This window comes from Saimiri boliviensis, chromosome 16, assembly GCF_048565385.1.
Source record: "Saimiri boliviensis isolate mSaiBol1 chromosome 16, mSaiBol1.pri, whole genome shotgun sequence".
Lineage (NCBI taxonomy): Eukaryota > Metazoa > Chordata > Mammalia > Primates > Cebidae > Saimiri > Saimiri boliviensis.
Genome location: NC_133464.1, coordinates 80,114,763 through 80,135,489, shown reverse-complemented (window position 1 = coordinate 80,135,489; position 20,727 = coordinate 80,114,763). Strand labels below are relative to the sequence as shown.

The 20,727-nt window shown below is 39.6% G+C and overlaps 1 protein-coding gene across 1 annotated transcript; it reads left to right on the top strand.

Moving 5' to 3' along the window:
- The first annotated feature begins 702 nt into the window (after positions 1–702).
- POMP (proteasome maturation protein) lies at positions 703–20,598 on the top strand. Its single transcript, XM_010348374.3, has 6 exons — positions 703–783; positions 4,351–4,448; positions 6,142–6,202; positions 10,189–10,290; positions 13,997–14,090; positions 20,136–20,598. The coding sequence occupies exons 1-6, from the start codon at positions 781–783 to the stop codon at positions 20,201–20,203; spliced, it is 426 nt and encodes a 141-aa protein (XP_010346676.2). The 5' UTR covers positions 703–780; the 3' UTR covers positions 20,204–20,598.
- Positions 20,599–20,727: the final 129 nt, after the last annotated feature.

The following is a 20,727-nucleotide window of genomic DNA, read 5'->3' as shown; positions in this document are numbered from 1 at the left end:
TGGTTTCTTCACCTGTGAATTGTACTCGTAAGGTTATTGAAAAGATTAAAGGAGATAAAAGCATGTAAGCACTTAGAACTGTGTTGACATGCAGTTCAAAGAGCCCAACATAAATCGGTCATGATCATATTTACTCAATTTGTAGTCACTATCCTTCCTTCCCTCCCCTCCAGCCCCTGGAGTACCCCTGCTCCTCTAGCCCAGAGGCCACGCCAGCCTGGTTCTTTCTTGTATTCCTAGCCTAACCACAGAGCTGTGAACATAGCAGGCCTTCAATACTACGTTTTTTGAAAAAATGACAAAAGCCTTGTGTCCCACTTTTACTTTATTAGCCGAACGATCTCAAGCTAATCACTCAAATCAGCTAGGCCTCGTTTATCCTGCTGTGAGATGTCACAGCGACCTCAGAGAGGTTTTGTGTCAAGTAAGGCGATGCACCTACAAAAGCACGTTGCACATCTTAAAATGCCGTACAAAGGTAGATGTTTATTAATAAACCGGAGTCCGTGTCTTCCCTCCCCTCAGGCACGTCTCGTCCCGACCCCGCGCTCCCCGCAGCCCACACCCTTACTGCGCCCTTGGCCCGCGGTCCCTCGGGATTGCAAGCGTGGGAGCCTCGGCCGCGGGTAGCTCCCTCCGGCGTCCCGCGCCCTCCTTCCTTCCTCGCCCGGACGGACGCACTTCCGGCGGATGTGGGGGGGCAGCCCCTGGAAACGGAAGTGAGCGGCGGGGTCGGCTGACGGTAACGGGGCACAGAGGCTTTTAGCAGAGCTGCTGAAGATGGTGAGTGAGTACCCGGGCGCCCAGAGTTCCACGCGGGCTCGGGATCGTGGCTCGGCAGAAACAGGCAATCGCCTCCCAGCCCGTTCCCGGGTGGCGGCGGCGGCGGCGGCAACCTGGAGATGAGGCCGGCCTCAGGAGCCATAATCTGTCGAGTCACGGGGTTTGGGTGGGTCGTGGCTGTCGCCGGATCCCGGCTCCGGCGCTGGTCCCACGAGCAGCGGTTCGGCTTCATCCTGCTCCTCCTAGCTCGGTTTGCTCCCTTCCACCCTTTATACCCCAGCAGGCCCAGACTTCCTTCCCTTACTTGGTGCAGACGTGGAAACTACAACCCCGAAAGTGCAGCGTTCTGTGGGGTGACGCCGCCGACCTTTTCCTTGAGGGGAAACCACTGGGATCCCCGAGTGCTCAGACTCCTCATCTCCCCCAGTCCCCGCCCTTGTAACTGTCTGGTAACCAACCCACAACTATAGGTCGCATTTGTGTAACGCAGCTTTGCTCTACAAACGTTTTTGAGAGCTTGTAGTGTGCTAGGTGTTAGAGGGGGATAAAGTCAGACCGTTGGTATTCCCCGTTTGTCAGTATTGTTAGTACATCTCTTCCCTCCGTCTATCTTCACTCCCTCTCTTCCTCCCGCCCTCTCCTCTGTACCACTTTCTCTTTCTCTTTTTCTTTTTAACTTAAAAGTTGTGATATTTGAGAAGAATCCTGAGTCACCATTGCCACAGACTCTGATACAGGTACTGTTGGTAGGCCATCCATGCAAATCTAGAAAGCTTCTTTTGGTAAATACTGCTAATCATTGTTAAAAAAACGTTTTATGGACACCCTGAAATGTAACTAGTAGTTAGATTGTAGATCTGCCTTTCTCAGCTACTTCCTTTATTAGAAACATTAAGTTCTAATCCTGATATTTTACAGAAGGAAATTGGAAAAAATAACGATAACAGGATCCAGAAGTCAGAATTCACTTTTTCCTTGTGCATTGAAACCTTCTGTCACTTTATAATAAGACAGTCCAGAAGGAGGAGAATGTTGATACAGGGAAGTAATAGAAGATACATTTGGAAAGAACAATCACACAGCTCTACCAAAGGTCCCCAACCTATGGTGGTTCAACAGTTTTCTGACTTTATGATGGTGTGAAATCCATACATAGTCAGTAGATGCCATACTTGAGTACCCACACAGCCATTCTGTTTCTCACTTTCAGTACGGTATTCAATAAATTCAATAGTTTTTAATAAAGTAGGCTTTGTATTAGATGATTTTACCCAACTGTAGTCTAGTGTAAGTGTTCTGAGCACGTTTAAGGTAGGCTAGACTAAGACCTGATGTTTAGTAGGTTAGGTGTGTTAAATGTATTTTTGACTTTTGACATTTTCAATTAAAGATGGATTTATTGGGAAGTAACTGCATCGTAAGTGAAGGAGCATTTGTAGTCCTGGTAGGAGTTCAGCTCCTTAGTGCAGATGAGTAAACAAGGCCAGTGAGGTTGGTGCTTCGCTGACAGTCACAAAGTAGCTTAGTGACAGTCCACACTAAAGTCCACGTTCTTTTCCTCGTCCACCATGATGACTTGTATGTAGGGGAGTTGGAACCTGCTATGCAGGTTCTTTAGGTACAGGCTAAGTACTCTGAACTTTATGCTTCAGACATTGATGAACCAACAAAGATTCTATAGCAGTTTTGTTGGTGGAGTTTCATGCTTGAGGAAAACCTTGATATGCAGAACTGGAAAATGGGTGAGTCTAAGGCAGCAAGATCCAGTAGAATGCTGTGGAAGTTATCCATGCCTGAGAAGCTGGGCTAGAATGGTATAGTGAAGAAACCCTGGAAAGGATCAAATATCTGACCAAATCAAATATACAAACGAATTAAGAAATCAGTGAAAAAGCTGACTTCTCAGAATATTTTCTCCTACAATAATATAAAATTTGATAGCAAGCTACCTGTAGCTGTTTTACATTTTTCTGCAGAATCACAGGGGTATTGGACTTGAGCAACAAGTGATTTAAAGTTAGCATCTTGGGCCGTGCATGGTGGCTCACAACTATAGTTCCAGCACTTTGGGGGCGCTGAGGCAGGAGGATCACTTGAGCACAAGCGTTTGAGACTAGCCTGGCCAGTGTAGTTGAGACCTTATCTCCACAAACAATTTTTTTTTTTTTTTTGAGACAGAGTTTCACTCTTGTTACCCATGCTGGAGTGCAGTGGCACGATCTCGGCTCACCGCAACCTCCGCCTCCTGGGTTCAAGCAATTCTCCTGCCTCAGCCTCCCTAGTAGCTGGGACTACAGGCATGCGCCACCATGCCCAGCTAATTTGTATTTTTAGTAGAGACGGGGTTTCACCATGTTGACCAGGATGGTCTCGATCTCTTGACCTCGTGATCCACCCGCCTCGGCCTCCCAAAGTGCTGGGATTATAGGCGTGAGCCACCGTGCCCGGCCCACAAACAATTTTTTAAAATTAGCCAGGTGTGGTGTTACACGCCTGTAGTCCCAGCCACTTGAGAGGCTGAGCCCAGGAGGTTTAGACTACAGCCGTGATCACTCCACTTCATTCTAGTTGGGATGATAGAGCAAGACCCTACCTGAAAAAGTAAATAAATAAATAAAACATAAAGTTAGCATCTCGTTCTTTACTTGTTGAAACACAATGTTTTATTTGTTTGTTTAATATATTTTTATAAGATGAAGCCCTGGGAGGTATATCTGTATATTCAGTATCTAGCAGAGTACCTGACACATAATAGATGGCTAATAAATATCTGGTGATTGCACATTTTGCAGTGTAAATGTGTAGGGTAATAATACACCAATACCAAAGGCGCTGTCTTTTTTGTTTTGTTGTATACTATCCTGATTAAATACACATAGTTTTTATAGGTAGTGCCATCTTCATTTAGGAACCAAACACTTTCTGAAATTCCCTTTTTTCCCCAGCTTCTGTGACTACTTTTATTTACCCATCCTGTCTATTCTTAATCCCATTTCTTTGTTGTTCTTCCTTGTCCTCAAGGAATGGTGTTCCTGAGTATGCTGTCCTCAGCTTTTTTATTCTGTGTTAAACATTCTAACCTAAGGGAGAGGTTTTTCCAGTAAAAACAAATTCAGTCATGCTATAACCTTTCAGAGGCTGTCAGTTTTGGAATAAAACCCAAATTTCTTTGCATGTAAGATGTTTCACTTTTGTATTTCTCCAGCCTTTACTTCTGCCTCACTGAAAACATCTATTTAGCCAGTCATCTCAAACTACCTGAAGCTTGTTCATTTATCTTTTCACACCTTTTTCATGTGATTTTTTTCCTGGAATGCCTTTCAAGCTGACAGCATTCAGATATCAGCTCAAGAATCCATCCCACTCTCAAATTTGTTACTTTTATTGTATCGTATATGTCTCTATCATATCATAATGTTTAAGGCTTGCTGTAATTGTCTTGTCTGTGGACTCTTTGAGGGGCTATTATTTTCCTGTCTCCTACTTAAACAATATTTTTGACATAGCTGTTTGGCGTATGTGTTTAAATTTTTTTCTATTTAATAATGTTTTTTATTTGTGTTGTAGAATGCCAGAGGACTTGGATCTGAGCTAAAGGACAGTATTCCAGTTACAGAACTTTCAGCAAGTGGACCTTTTGAAAGTCATGATCTTCTTCGGAAGGGGTATATGGGGGAATTATGACTTTGATTTTGTTATAATGTTTCTGTGAATTATTTTTCACAATATTCTTTACGTATTTTGATAGGCTATAAATGTATATTTAGTTTGGCAGATGGCAAGTAATATATGTTGCATGGGGTGCAGAGGGGAAGGGGCTTAAATGTTTTCTGTAGTGGAAGAGGTGTCTTGTCGGAGTAGTGCATTCCCAACCTAGGGTATCCTCCTAGGCAGTCGTGTCCATTAGCATGATTTGATAGGATTCTTCTTATATATTTGTTTACTACTGATAACTTAGCCATTTGCCTCCTTGTCTTAACTATTAAAGTAATTTGCTTTTCTTTGGGAGGCACTAGAACATAGCAGTTGAGAGATTAAACTCTGGACTCAGTCGGCCTGGGTTAGGACCCTGGCTCTGCTATTTACTGGATGTGTGCCTTTGGACAAATCACGTAATTAATGTCTCAGTGTCTCTATCTATAAAATAGGGCCAATAATAGTCTATATCTTACTTTGAGGAATAAATGAGTTAATACCTGAAAAATGTTTCAAATAGTACCTGATGTTAGAAGCACTCAATAAGTATTGCCTACAGTTTTTTTTTTTTTTCTTTCTGTTCTAACTTTAGCATGCAGTTATGCCATGTCGACGATTTCTTTTATGTTTCTATATGTTTAGGTCTCAGTTTCTGGTCCTAGACCATTCTCTTTGCAGATTACTTTTCTGCTTAGTAAAATAAAGATAATACCTTTCCCCTATAAACAAATTATTGTTTTGAATTTTTGAATTTTACATCTAATTTTAAAGTATTTATTCTTATTATAATAGAATGGAATTTTAATGCTAGTGTCTGAGTATAAATATAATCCCTCATTATAGACTTTCAATTTTGTAGTTAAAAAAATGCAGCATTTGGCCTGTGGAATTGGAGCTATAATTTGATTTGTATAACCAAATTAATTGGCTAGGCAGTAACTAAGGTCTAAAGATGTTTTTTTCCCCTGACATGAAATGTTCCTCCTTCTTCCTGATTGGACTGGGGCAGGACCATTTTCAAAACCCACTTCTTGAATAATGTTTTGTAAAAAGACAATATTTAATAAACAATTATTGCAGGGTTCTAAGGGGTTTTTTTTAGCTTTAAAATCCTAGTTTGGATAATAAAATCATCATCTTTATACAGCTAGAGCGATAAAGACCAGTAGCCTGGTTCTAGTTGTGCCTTACCTAACGTACTTTATACATAGTAAGTGTTCAATAAATGCTAAACCTATTGTTCAGTGTGTTTATTAAAGATATGTTAAATATTGAATGTGTTAGACCTCAAAGGAATAAGCTTAGATAATTTATATAGTGCAAGAGGTACCTCATCAGAGTAATAGCAATAAACATACATTCATTCAATTTCTTCTAGAAAATATTTTGGCAAGTTTTCCCTAGTGATTAAAGTCTTGCCCACCAGCATCTGTAATAGATACATTCTTAAATTATCATATAGTACTCTTTTTTTTTTCCTTTTGGTGTATGGGTTCATGAATTTTTAACACATATATCAATTCCTATAACCGTCACCACAATCAAGGTACAGTAACTGTCACCCCAAAAAACTCTCTCATGCCCATTATGGATATGATTTGAGCTGTGGGTATTGAGTGATATTTAATCTCCTTTAAATTTTTTTTTTTAATTTCCTTTCAGTTTTTCTTGTGTGAAAAATGAACTTTTGCCTAGTCATCCTCTTGAATTATCAGAAAAAAATGTAAGTATGCTATTATGTCCTTTTTTTAAATCTTCTTGTAGATAAATTTTAGTGATAGTGGTTTCATTTTATTAAAACAATTTTGGTACTGAGGATTTGACCGTGAAGAATATGAGGCCTTATTTTCAATCTCCTTGTAGGATAGACTTACAAATTACACTGCTCCTCCAAAGCTCCCTTTCTGTGCATCCTGCCCTGCCTTTTACATGCACATCTCCAAAGGGTGATCCACTTCTCCATTCTTCTCACAAGAATGTAATGTTCTGATAGTGCTGCTGCTTTTTTGGTTTTCCTGCCGTATTTGCTGTTGACTTCCAAGTTCATGTCTCTAGTTTTAACCTGCTTCTCAAGTCCTGCATCTCCAAGTTACTATAGGACCTAGCCACTAGACACAGTAGATACTTTGATGAATATGACATAATCCCCATGTTTAAAGAACTTAAAATTTAATGAGGAAGACAAGTAGTGGGTAGGACGAGGCTTCATAAAGTGCTAGAGAAGACCAAGAATAGGACCGTCATCTGTGCTTAGGGTTTTTTTGAAAGGCTTTATAGAGGAGGAGGGACCTTTGAACAGTTTTAGACTGGTATTTACCAAGTAAATAGGTGGGAAAAGTTTACTCCTAAAGAGAGTATAGCATGTATGCATATCCAAAAGGCAACTTAAAGGATTCTTAACTAGACATTTAGAGGAAGGAGAAAAAGGTTTCTGTCTACTTGAGGAAGATGAATGATGCAGTCACTAGGAAACAGAAAACTGATCTGTGGGGTTTTTTTTTTTGGCTTTCTAATAAGAGGATAAATCCACCTAAATGAAAGAGTAGAAGAGATAATGTGATTATGAAATTGAAGTTCAAATAAGATGAGAAAAATTAAAAAGTTCCTAGTCGATTTAAGTGAATTGAGGTTTTAGGTGCAGAAGCTTACAGCCCAGAGTATACTTAAAAGCATGTGAGTATGATTATAAAAGTATAGTTGATCGTTGTTGAGAACTAATGGGAGAAATGAAATTTGCTTGTAGATGGATACATATTCCACTTTGTATAAAGAATCTAACTAAAAAATAAGATTGCTGTGGTAACATTGATCCCTGAAACCATTTCTTGAGTGGACTGTTGAGTGAGCTATAAGTGTTTAATAAAGTAAGCAATGATCATCAGCATCTGAATGAACTCAGCAAATTAACTTTAGTTCACTCTTGTACTAAATTGTCAAGTGGGTCAGTCAAGGGATCAAGTTATCTGACCAGGGATGAGATTTGAGGATTATATGGTAGATTATGAACCAAGTGAAAGTAGTGTGGGTAAAGTATATGAGGTTGATAACTACCTAGAGAAGTGATTCAGGAATAGTCAATTTGGAGGGAATATTTTGATAGGGCTTTTGGCCTGTATCCACATCTTAGGTAGTCAGATGGACACATAGGAAGGCTGTTTTTCAAGGACTTGTGTGTAACCAAGGAAAGAATGTATATTAGGCTTTTGGAAGAAAAACATTGAGAAGGATAGGTCATTCTGGTGAATACTTGAACTTTGTCATGATGACAAAATAGATCAAAACTTTAGGAAAAACATTTATAGAGGTCAGTGTGAAGTTCTGCGTTTGGATTTGAAAAATGAATTCTACACCTTTGGGCAGGGTAAAGTGACTTGCTGTGTAAAACGTGACTATTTTAATTCACTGTATGCTCAGTGTAAGCCAGCAGATTACGTTAGTTACTAAAAAGAAAGGTTAATGCAGTCTTGAGCTTTGTTAGTAAGATGGGGCTCAAATCAAGGGAGATTATTTTAATTTCCTATGTATTAGTCTGGCTATTAGATTTGGAATACTGCGTTAGTTCTAAGCAATATATAGTAAGAGAAACTGACAAATCTCAGTGAGACTGGCTGGAACTGTGAAGAATCTAAAAACTTCAGAGATCTTTTGAGACTTGACTTAAATCTACTGTGTGTCCTCTTTAATCACTTAGCCAGCTAATGGCAGTCTCTTTCTGTGGCATTTATTGTCTACTATAAATCCTTTAGCATGCATTGTGTAGTTGAACTATGTGGGCACTCCACATTCCTAAGTAAACTTGGGGCATATTGTTTAATTTTCTTTAAGCCTTAGTTTTCTCATCTGGAGTTAGTAATAGCCCATCCTTGGCACATGGCAAGGATGTGACTAGATAGCTGGGTAGCACTCCAGCCACATAGCAAGCCCCTTCTCTTAAAATTGTATTATCATGAGGATAGGCAATATTTAAAGCACACCCTTCCCTTCATATCATATACCCATAATAAAATACTGCAGGTTTTCCCTGAGGACCATCTGTCAAAATTTGCTGTGTCACCTCTAATAGCTCTGCATGATTGGGAGCTTCAGTGGTGATAGTGATGGAAGATGACCAACATCATTTGTACCGGTGGTTCTCAACTAGGGGAGGATCATCCCCCTGCCCCCTGCGAGGGAACAGTTGGCAGAATCTAAGGACATTTTAGGTTGTCACAAGTGGTATAGTGGAGGGTGGGAGAGATATAATACTGGCATCTATTGGGTAGAGGCCAGGGATGCTGTTAAACATCTTACAGTTCACAGGACAGCCCACCACAGTGAAGAATTCTCTGGCCCAAGAAATCAGTAGTGCCAAGGGTTGAGAAACCCTGATCTATACGTAATGTCTTCCAAACTGGGTTATAATCTTCTCCAGGGTAGACTGTTAAGTTCTGTATTGTGTGTTGCCACAGTGCCTAATTTTGCATGTGGTTGCTAACATACATGTTGATTAATAATTAATAGTTTTAATATCACATTGCAAGATGGCTGTATTCATCAAAATGTACATAAAGTTACATTTACTTCTCGGTGTGTTGGGTGCACCTGTAGTCACAGCTGCATGGGAAGCTGAGGCAGAGGATTACTTGAGCCCAGTAATTTGAAGCTGTAGTGCTCTATGATTGTGCCTTTGAATAGCCACTGCACTCCAGCCACATAGCAAGCCTCTTCTCTTAAAATAAAATTATATTATCATGAGGATAGGTCAATATTTAAAGCACACCCTTCCCTTCAGATCATATACCCCTAATAAAATACTGCAGGTTTTCCCTAAGGACCATCTGTCAAAATTTGCTGTGTCAAGCTAAAGTAATTAAAAACCATTTTGATAGACATCTTACTTTAAAACTTCATAGTCATATCCCAAGTTGGTGCTAACCAATAGATTTTTGATCAAAATGACCCTTTGTATTGCTGTTAGAAGACAGTTTATCAGGAGAGTATTGTATAATAAAAAATGACAAGAAATGACTTTACCTCATCATAATCACCTTAGCTCAGACGAATCTTTGTAACAGTCTGTTTGCATATCACATTCACTGTCCTTAGGAGCCACTTTTGGAAACAGTGTTTTAGAATCCATGAGTTAAGTTGATTCATTTTGCCTAAAATACATTAAGTTATGATCAAAGTTCCTTGAATATAATATTGGTGCTTAGTAAAAGTATGATTCCAGGAAAAAAATTGCTGATTAGCACCTAATACAAATCGAATAAACTTTTGTGAGCTTGTTTTTCCCCTGAGGCAAGTACCAAAAGTAAGTGGAGTTTATAGATTATAGTTTAATTAACAGGGTGGTTTAGTGGTCGGATTATTTCTTTTGCTGAATCCTTTGCTAGTTTTGCAGTACTTTTAACCAAAAGCATTAAAATACAATTATGCCTTTTAAATCTACTTTTGAAATAGGAGACACATTCCTTAATTTATTACTTTTGTTAATTTGGAATTTAGGTGGTAATTTTACACTGGTAAAAGTGCACCTGCATGCCAAATAAAATACAGACATATGTAATCTAAAATTTATCGGAAAAAATTAGAAAAGTACTTGGTTTTAATTTCAGGTATGGATATTAAAATTCTTCATCTAACTATTGTGTAACATATATGCCACTGCTAACTGTTTTGAAAGCAGAGTGTGCAGTGTAATGTTTAAAATTACATTGTCTTTTGTAGTTCCAGCTCAACCAAGATAAAATGAATTTTTCCACTCTGAGAAACATTCAGGGTCTGTTTGCTCCACTAAAATTACAGATGGAATTCAAGGCAGTGCAGCAGGTGAGTTGATGGGTCTCTTACATATGTGTTGATACCATTTGTGAGGACTCTTCTGTATAACAGCTATTTATACCTTATCTCCCTTACAACCTGTTCTACTTCCCTCCCTCTTTTTAGGATATGGCCTTGATTTCTACTTCATAGAGGGAAAAAAGAAGTCATTAAATAGAATACTTCAAATTACAGGCTCGGTGTCTGAAAACTTACCTGCATCTGCTTTCACGTTTTTCTGGTTTTTTTGTTTGTTTGTTTTGTTTTTTATGAATTGCATTGAATTTGAGATCCCTCTAAGAATATCCAAGTAGCGGTGTCAAGTATACAATCTGTATATAGTCAGATATACCTGTTGCCAAGGAATAAGTACTTTAAAAATGCCCTTCCAATTATGTAAGAACTGCCCTCTTACCTATGGTTCGGATTCTATCCTGTTACACTGTTTCAGGAAAATCCCTTTATCAGTGATCCCTTCTAAAGCTGATAATTTCAACCTCTCTCTCTACTTGCTCTGTCTCAGCAGTAGCATTTACACATATCTGAACCTCTGTTGTCTTTTAAAACAAAAAGATTGTATCAATTTAAAATTCCTTTATAGTAACTTGTCTCTCATTGAGTGTGCTTTTGCGAATGGAGCTTCCTGAAAAGTTGTCTACACTTGCTTACTATACTGCTTTCCCTCCTATTTATTTAACCCGCTATTTCTGTCTCCCATGACACCAATGAAACTGCTCCTGAACAAAGTGGACATTTTAACCTTCATTTTAGTTGGTCTCCCTGTAGTGTTTGACACTAATGGCTTCTTCCTTTGGCTTTTATTTAATTTACTTTGTATTTATTTTTTTGAGACAGGGTCTCATTCTGTCATCTAGGTTGGAGTGCAGTGGTATCATAGCTCACTGCAGCCTCAGACTCCTGGGCTCAAGTAGTCCTTTTGCCTCAGCCTCTTGAGTAGCAGGGACTACAGTCACATGCTACCTTGCCTGGCTAGTTTAAAAAATTATTATCATTATTATTATTTGTAGAAACAGGCTCTTGTTATGTTGCCTAGGCTGGTCTTAAACTCTGGGCCTCAAGCTGTCCTCCCACCTCCTTTGCTTTTAGAACACTGCACTTTCCTGATGTCCTCCTTTCTGAATCCTTATTCTCAGGTGTCTCTGTGTAGGTTCTATTTGTTTTGTCTGTTTCCTAAAATGCCAGTTTTGTTAGTGCCCCATCTCTAGTCCTTTCCTCACTCTATTTCCTACTTGTGACTTTAGTTACCAATTGTATGTTAATGATTCCGACTGGGCATGGTGGCTCACACCTGTAGTCTCAGAACTTTGGGAGGTCAAGGCAGTTGGATCGCTCAAACTGAGGAGTTCAAGACCAGCCTGGGCAACATCGCTACAAAAATATAGAATTTGCCAGCAGTGGTGGTACACACCTATAGTCCCAACTACTCAGGAGGCTGAGGTGGGAGTATTATTTGAGCCCTGGAGTCGGAGGTTGCAGTGAGCTGAGATCGTGCCATTTCACTCCAGCCTGGGTGACAGAGACCCCGTCTCAAAAATTAAAATATGTTGACTCCCAAGTTACAATTCTCATAGGCTATAAACCTATAGGTTTTTCCAATTGGAAGTCCCACAGGCACCTCCAGTTTTACATGTACAAGTACAGAATAACTCATAATTATTCCCCACATATTCATTATCCCATATAAATAGGTTTCTGCCTAAGGCAGAAATTGGAGACTTAGCCTTGGTTATGTCACCTGGCACCCATCCTAACCCCTTCTCCTGCTCCCTCAAATCATTCATTCAGTTTATTACTTGATGTCCCCACCATTGCTGCTACTTTGAGTCTTGCCCTGCCAGGCCTCATCTGGATTACTGCAGTACTGATCCCTGCTGCCCCTCCAATCCTTGTTAACATTCTAGTCAGAATAATCTCTGTAAAACACAGATTTGATTATGTCACTCCCCTTACTTTACCCTCAAAATAAAAATAAAACCCAACTCCTTAGTGTGGCTCTGTCCGTGAATTGGCTCCTTGCTTCCCACCAGACCATATCCTCTTAAATTACTTCACTGTTTGGCATTTGCACATGTTTTTTCTATTGGTGTAGATTCCTTTCTCTGACCTAACTGAATTGTGTCTTTTTCAATAAATTCGGGCCAGACGGGGTGGCTCATGCCTCTTATCCCAGCACTTTGGGAGGCTGAGGTAGGTGGATCATCTGAGATCAGGAGTTCGAGACCAGCTTGGCTAACATGGTGAAACCCCATCTCTACTAATAATACAGATTAGCTGGGTGTCGTGTCACATGCCTGTAATCCCAGCTACTCGGGAGGCAGAGGCAGGAGAATCGCTTGAACCCGGGAGGCAGAGGTTGCCATGAGTCAAGATCGCACCATTGCACTCCAGCCTGGGCAACGAGAATGAAACTGTCTCCAAAAAAATTAAAAAATTAATTCTAATGCCATCAGTTGTATCTGGCTAAATCATTCTGGAAGCTACTTTTTTCCTCCCAAAGTTAAAGCTCTTAAAAAGCATGGTTTTAAGTCGGAGTAACCTAGGGCTGAATCTTGGCTTATCCATTTACTAGTCTTAAGAACTTAAGTTGGAGAACTTTCTGAACTTCAGATGTTTTATTTAATGTGAAATGGAAGAACAGTAAGAGTAGCATAGGGTTATTCTGAAGATTAAATGAATCCCATGTTTGGCACAAAATTATTACCTTCCTTATTTATTTTCCTCTTACTCAGATTTCAACTACAGAGTGCTCAAATTTTGAATTTAATTTTTTAATCCAAATATCTTTCCCCAGAATTCTCTCTCTCTTTTTTTTTTTCTTATCTCTATACTTCTGTGGTTTTGGTTTGTCAAGATGTATAACAGCTGCCTGCTCCTCCCTGCTTTTGATGCATTCTTAGGACCATACCTCTGATCTAACTACCAGACCCCTTGCTGTCTGGTTTAATTTGCGGGTTCCTATTTTTGTTTCTTCCTCTTCCTCCTCTTTCCTCCCACTTCCTTTTTTTTTTTTTTTTAAGGTTGATAAGCTAGAGAAATTTTTCCACACTGTGAAGATTTTAAATATCTCTATAGGACATTAGTAATCGAAAATAGCATATTTAGTCTGGATACATTTTGTGGGGTGGGATTTGAGCATAATCCTGCCCCCTTAGATTCCAAAGGTGTGATTATTTTTAAAATGCTACTTTCATTTAGTCAAAGACCACCTATTTTGTTAGTATCTAAAATTATTTGCATTAACTGGGCTGGGTGACATGGACCTGTAATCCCAGTTTTAGTGGGAGGATCGCTAGAGCCCAGGAGTTTGAGACCAGCCTAGGCAACCTACTGAGTTGGACTTTCTTCAGGAATTTGATCATCCCATATTTATCAGGAAGGAGGCATGATGTGAAGCTCTGGGATTTTGCATTTCATCACATGGTATGTGCTGTAGTTTTCCTGAGCAGAAGCAAAGCCTCAAAATACATGCACACTTCTTGGGATTATTAAGTGTAAATAAAAACTGTAATTTCAGTGTCTTTACAACTTAGTTTGTGTCTAAAGTATGAACTAGTGTTTTTTTCCCCCTGGTTAAATTGATCTTTTACTTGGTTTTGTGAATTTTCAAACAAAGAATAAAGAACATGAAATTATATATTCTGTCATTTTCCCCTGAGTTTTTTCTAATCTCATCCTTTCATACTTTTCCCCAAAGGTTCAGCGTCTTCCATTTCTTCCAAGCTCAAATCTTTCACTGGATATTTTGAGGGGTAATGATGAGACTATTGGATTTGAGGATATTCTCAATGGTAAGTGTCATTCAGCACTTTTTTATGGAGGCGTTGTAATTTAAAAGGCAAACAGCTGCAAAGAGAATAGGCAAAATTCTTGTCCTCATGGAACTTACAGCCAATTGGATTCACTTGTGTTTATTCATTACATTAAGATAAATTTTTTTTTTTTTTTTTTTTTTTTGTTGGGATGGAGTCTTGCTCTTTTGCCAGGCTAGAGTGCAGCAGTGCAATCTTGGCTCACTGCAACCTCCGCCTCCTGGGTTCAAGCAATTCTTCCGCCTCAGCCTCCCGAGTAGCTGGGACCACAGGCACATGCCACCATGCCCAGCTATTTTTTTGTATTTTTAGTAAAGACAGGGTTTCACCATGTTGGCCAGGATGGTCTTGATCTCTTGACTTCGTGATCTGCCTACCTCGGCCTCCCAAAGTGCTGGGATTACAGGCGTGGATAAAATTTAATGGTAGTTCTTTAACTGTTTTTAAAAGTGAGGATTGGCCGGGTGCAGTAGCTCACATGTAATCCCAGCACTTTGGGAGGCCGAGGTGGGCAGATCACCTGAGGTCAGGCGTTCAAGACCAGCCTGGCCAACATGGTAAAACCCCGTCTCTACTAAAAATATAATAATCAGCTGGGTGTGGTGGTGGGCACCTGTAATCCCAGCTATTTGGGAGGCTTAGGCAGGAGAATTCCTTGAACCTGGGCGGTGGAGGTTGCAGTGAGCCGAGATCATGTCACTGCCCTCTAGCCTGGGTGACAGAGCAAAAATCCATCTCAAAAACAAAAAAAGTGAAGATTATGAAATTCTAAAAGTATATAGTCATTTTAGTCTAGTAATGGTGGTTATTCATTTCATGTCCTGAGCTTCAAGTATAATGTGTCAGTCTAATATTCCTAGGTGACTTAATGGTAATTATTTCAGAATTCACAGTTTTGGGATGTGACTGGTGTTTCTGTTTGTTTAGTTTGATTTTGGTTTTTTTATGACAAGCATTGTAAACAACTGGAAGATAAATCTTTATTTAAGAAGTAGCCCCCCTAAAAGTAATTTTTGTACTTCTACAGGTGATAAATAGGAAAGAGGAATCTGTCTTTTTTTTTTTTTGAGATAGAATTTTGCTCTGTCACCCAGGCTAGAGTGCAGTGGTGCGATCTAGGCTCACTGCAACCTTTGCCTCCCGAGTTCAAGCAATTCTCCTGCCTCAGCCTCCCAAGTAGCTGGGATTATAGGTACCCACCACCACACACAGCTAATTTTTGTATTTTTAAAAGAGATGGGGTTTCACCATGTTGGCTAGGCTGGTCTCCAACTCCTGACCTCATGATTTGCCCGCCTCGGCTTCCTGAAGTGCCGGGATTACAGGTGTGAGCCACTGTGCCCAGCTGAATCTGTTTTTAATAAAATTCCCTGAATAATTGTATTTATTTTTGAAATAAATGAATTTAAGTGAGAACAATACATGCAGCATCCTCTATTTTTTCTGGTCCTGAGGAAGATAAACAAATACAGTACTGTCCAATGCTGCCTCTGCTCATTATGCCCCAGCACTACAGGAGAAACAAAAATACCCAACAGGATTAAGTTTTATTAGTTTTGCTTGGCTGCTGATGTCCGGTAAGGAAATGCGGAGGACATAACAGAAGTCTAGTGAGCCTCCTTTGAGAATCTTCCCTGAGGGAACTTTTTGGATGCAGGAAAAGCTGGGATTCTTAAGCTTTTACATTGAACTTAGACCTTGTTTAAAACTACTAAGGTGATAGTTCAGGTCTTTATGTTTTTAACTTTTAGTTATAAAGGCATTCGTTTAAAAATCTGCTTTTGTAATTCTGTGTGAAGAAGCGGAGAGGGGTCTTAGGAACATTGATCTGGTCAGTCACATATTATGTGTCAGGTGCTGGGCCAGGCTCTGAATATACAGCCATGAACAAGACAAATATCTCTGCTTTCAAATAGGGGGGACAAACATTAAACACATAAACACAAATATACAATTTGGTAATTCTAGGAATAAAAAGGATGTTTTTGGGTTGGGAGGGCACATACCTCTGGGAAAAGGACACATACGTTGATTCCTGAAAGAAACATGAAATCATTGACCTCTAAGTGGAGGGAAGACGATTTCAGACAGAAGAGATCAGTATGTTCAGGATCTGAACCTGAGAACAGCTGAAGAACTCTGAGCAGTTTGAGATCTTACTCTGCTTTCAAGCTCACTTGTTAGCCTGCCATGAATTCATGGATGCTGGCAGAAGACAAGAGACTCCTAAAGAACAGTTTCTTACTCATAACAATAGCATAGCTAGGGTATTAGCATTTCTTTTGGTTCTGTTAGCACCACTTCCTGTGAGGCAGCTAAGAAGAGGGTGAGGTGATGCATTGTACATTCAGTGTTCATTAGAAGAGGGGAACTCCAAGTTCAGGCCACCTCAGCCTTATAACTGGCAGTAAGCCTGCCTGTCTTGTGCTTTTTTGTCTTCTGAGGCTGAAACAGCTTTGGAAAGATAGCCTAGAACAAAGGCAGTTTAGTGTCTCTGCTCCCAGCTTGCAGAATGGAGAGAACTGTCTCCCGATACACGTAGGAGCACTTTAAGAAGGCCCATATAGCTGCTGTGTTTTGAGCAAAGTAGAGAGTAGAATAAGGTTGAGATCAAAAAGCTAAGCAAGGAATAGATGAACCGGGGCCTATGGACCACAAAAAGAAGTTTGGAATTTCTTCAAAATGCAACAGAAGGCAGATATAATGTGATGGAATTACATGTTTAAAAAGGTCACTAATTGGCCAGGTGTGGTGGCTCACATCTATACTCCCAGCACTTTGGGAGGCAGAGGTGAGAGGATCACTTTAGCCTAGGAGTTTAAGACCAGCCTGGGCAAGATGAGACCCTGTCTCTGTAAACATTGTTTTAAAAATTAATTGGGCATAGTGATGTGTGGCTGTAGTCCCAGCTACTTGGGAGGCTGAGGCAGGAGGATCACTTAAGCCCAGGAATTTGAGGCTGCAGTGAACAGTGATTATACCAGTACACTCCAGCCTGGGCAACAGAGACTGTGTCTCAAAAAATAAAAAGTAAAAAGCCACTTGCTGTCTTGTGGGCATCTCTTAAAATTCATTTCTCGTGTCTCTCTAAGGTAGCTATTAGGAAAAATCACCTGTTTATATATGTATATGTGTGTGTGTATATATATATATATATATATTTGAGACAGACTCTTGCTCTGTCACCTAGGCTGGAGTGCAGTGGCACGATCTTGGCTCACTGCAACCTCTGCCTCCCAGATTCAAGCGATTCTCCTGCTTCAGCCTCCCAGGTAGCTGGGATTACGGGTGCCCGCCACCACGTCCAGCTAAGTTTGTATTTTAGTAGAGACGGGGTTTCATTGTGTTGGCCAGGCCGGTCTCAAACTTCTGATCTCAGGTGATCCGCCTGCCTCTGCCTTCCGTAGTGTTGGGATTATAGGCATGAGCCACCATGCTTGGCCAAGTAGATGATTTTTGTCACAAGACCACTGCATTTGGGGTAGTTTTATTCTTGTGGGAACTGTGACTTTATAATATATTGATAACTTATGGCTTCACCTTGGGGACCTGAATTAGCTGTTCTTTTCCGCTTTGAATAGTTTACCCTCATTTTTCAGATCCCAACCTAAATGTTACTTCAGAGAGTCTTCTGTTGACTACTGTTAGTCTATTCTTGCATTGCTATAAAGAAACACCTGAAGCTGGGTAATTTATAAAGAAAATTTATTTTGGCTTATGGTTCTTCAGACTGTACAGGAAGCATGGGGCTGGTATCTGCTTCTGGTGAGAGCCTCAGGAAGCTTACAATCCTGGCAGAAGACGAAGGGGGAGCCAGTCAGAGGGAGCAAGAGAGTGAGGGGGGAGTTGTCACACAGTTTTAACCAACCAGAACTTGTGTGAACTCAGAGCAAGAACTCGCTTATCCAGGGGGGTGGTCCTAAACCATTCACGATGTATTCAACCCCATAATCCAGTTACCTCCCCGCAGGACCCACCTTCAACACTGGGAATCACATTTCAACATGAGATTTGGAAGGGACAAACATTGAAACCATATCAACTACCTAATCTAAAGTATTCCCCACTCCGTCACCCTACCTTATATTAATTATTTGCATAACACTTATCTGATATTTTTCTTATTATTTGTCCAACTTAAATATACATGTCATGAGAGCTGGAGATTTTTTCTTGTTAACTATTGTGTTCCCAGTAGCTGACAGGGTGCTTGATCATAGTGTTTAAAGGTCTTGTTGACCACATTCTCACCACCTTTGACGCAAAATAGTGTTAAGTCTATAATGAGAGAGTAGCTTGTTAGTCTAAATACTGTGTAAAGACTGACAGTATTGGAGATGACATTTTTGCCTGCCTGCTTGTCAGCAAAGTACTTAGGCAAGTTAATTCTATACGTTTTACAAGACTAAGAAAGGTGTACACGGACATTAGTACAATCAAATAGACTTTTTCTTAATGCCGGACGGGGACTTTCATGTACTCTACTCCCCTAACTGGAAGATGAGTAAATGGAAGCTTACAGAGACTCAGTCCTCACTCAGAGGCTCATGGCGAGCCTGTGGTACAACAGATGCAAGACCCACAGTCTGCCACCAGTGCCTTGCTTATGTGATATGCTGTTTTTTGGTGCAAGTGATTTATTTATTTATTTATTTATTATTATTTTTTGGATATGGAGTTTTGCTCATCGCCCAGGCTAGAGTGCAGTAGCATGATTTCAGCTCACTGCAACCTCTGCCTCCCAGGTTAAAGCAATTCTCCTTCGGCCTCCTGAGTAGCTGGGATTACAGGCGTGTGCCACCATGCCCAGCTGTGATTTATTTAATAAATGCATTTTATTAAAAGAAAAAAGCTTTAAAAAGCAGGATGTGGAACTAAACTTTAGTTACATATATGAGTGTCTTCTCTCATCCAAGTACTAACCAGGCCAGACCCTGTTTAGCTTCCGAGATCAGACGAGATCAGGCGCGTTCAGGGTGGTATGGCCGTAGACATAAATGAATATATTCTTTGTGAAAAAATTTGAAATATTACCATTGAAACTCAAGATTTTCTGTAATGACCCTCAATCCCATTTTTCTCCTCATTCCCTAGTTACCTGCTGTTTTATTCTGTCCTTCTAGACTTTGTTCTACGTGTCTTTCTACAAATACTAACATATGTAGTCAAAAAATATTTGGCATTGCCTTTTTTTTTTAAGTTTAGGTTTTGAATGCCTTTTATATACATAGCAATGTATTAATCTTCAGTCTCTTAGGAGGTCCAGTGGGGAAATATCCACATTGATTTTACTGAACGGTTCCTCTTGGTAGCCATCATTATGGGCAGGGTTATTCATTCCTACAAAGTGATTTTACAGTTTAGTTCATTCGGTTTTTACTCTGTTTCTCGTCCTATGTTCATGAATAGAGGACAAAGAAAAAAGCCCTGCCTTTAGGAAGCTTACTGTTGATATTAACTTTAAAGGTTCTTTTGGGTATATAATCACAGTTAAAATAAGGCTTTTATCTGACTCATCTGTAAACACAAAAGTGACGATTTTTAAAAGTTTCTTTCTTTAGAATTCTGACTTATGTGTTTTGTATACAACAGGTCAGAATATGATATAGATAAGACGTTTTTGTGAATTAAGAGATTGTTTCCAGTCATGTGGGAAGCCACTAGAAAACTTAAGAACTTTGAAAAAAGAAAACTTTTTCAATCTATTTTTTCTTTTTAAATCCACTATTTTGAGATATTATTGACATACAATAGAGTATACATATTTATAAGTGTACAGTTCTATGAGTTTTAATAAATATACAGCCAGGTCCCCTAAATAAAGGAGTAGAAGGCTTTTGTCACCTCAGAAAGTTCCCTTGGTCCCTTTGCAGTCAGTCACCTGCCCCAGCCCCAGGCAATCAGTGGTTTGTTTTCTGTAACTTTAGGTTAGTGTTAACTGTTCTGGATTTTCATGTAGGCGGAGTCATTGAATTTATCTCTTTTTTGAGAGTCTTTAAAGTGTTTGATTTTGTTTGCTTTCAGATCCATCACAAAGCGAAGTCATGGGAGAGCCACACTTGATGGTGGAATATAAACTCGGTTTATTGTAGTAGTGTGCTGTTCATGGAAGCTGACGGCTGCATCTTGTTTAGAGTCATCTTTTTATTGTAATTTGATGTACATGACATTAAAAGTACTGACATCTGCGAAGTTCTGCTCAAGTAGTATCAGTGATTATTTAAAAGTTTGGGAGTCTTTGGTTTACAGCCATGTGACAATTAAAAGCACTAAAGGGAGCTCATGTTAAAGCTGTTAATTTGTATTAAAACAATACTCTATGTCTTCAAAAGAAATTGTTGCTTATGAAAATTATAAAATGATCTACAGGTTTCAATTCAACCTGTTTTCTAGGTTTTCTGTGAACTTACTTTTGAATAAGCATTTATAAGCATTTGAGTCTGTAAACTTTATAGTAGCATCTTTCAGAATAAACATTTTTAATTGATTTCAGCGGCAACACTTCAAATTGAGTACACTATGAGATATATCAGTATCGTCCATTAACACTCATAAGAATAATATTTACCTTATCAGTGCTATCTTAGGATTATAGCTATGCTTTGATTCTTTCACG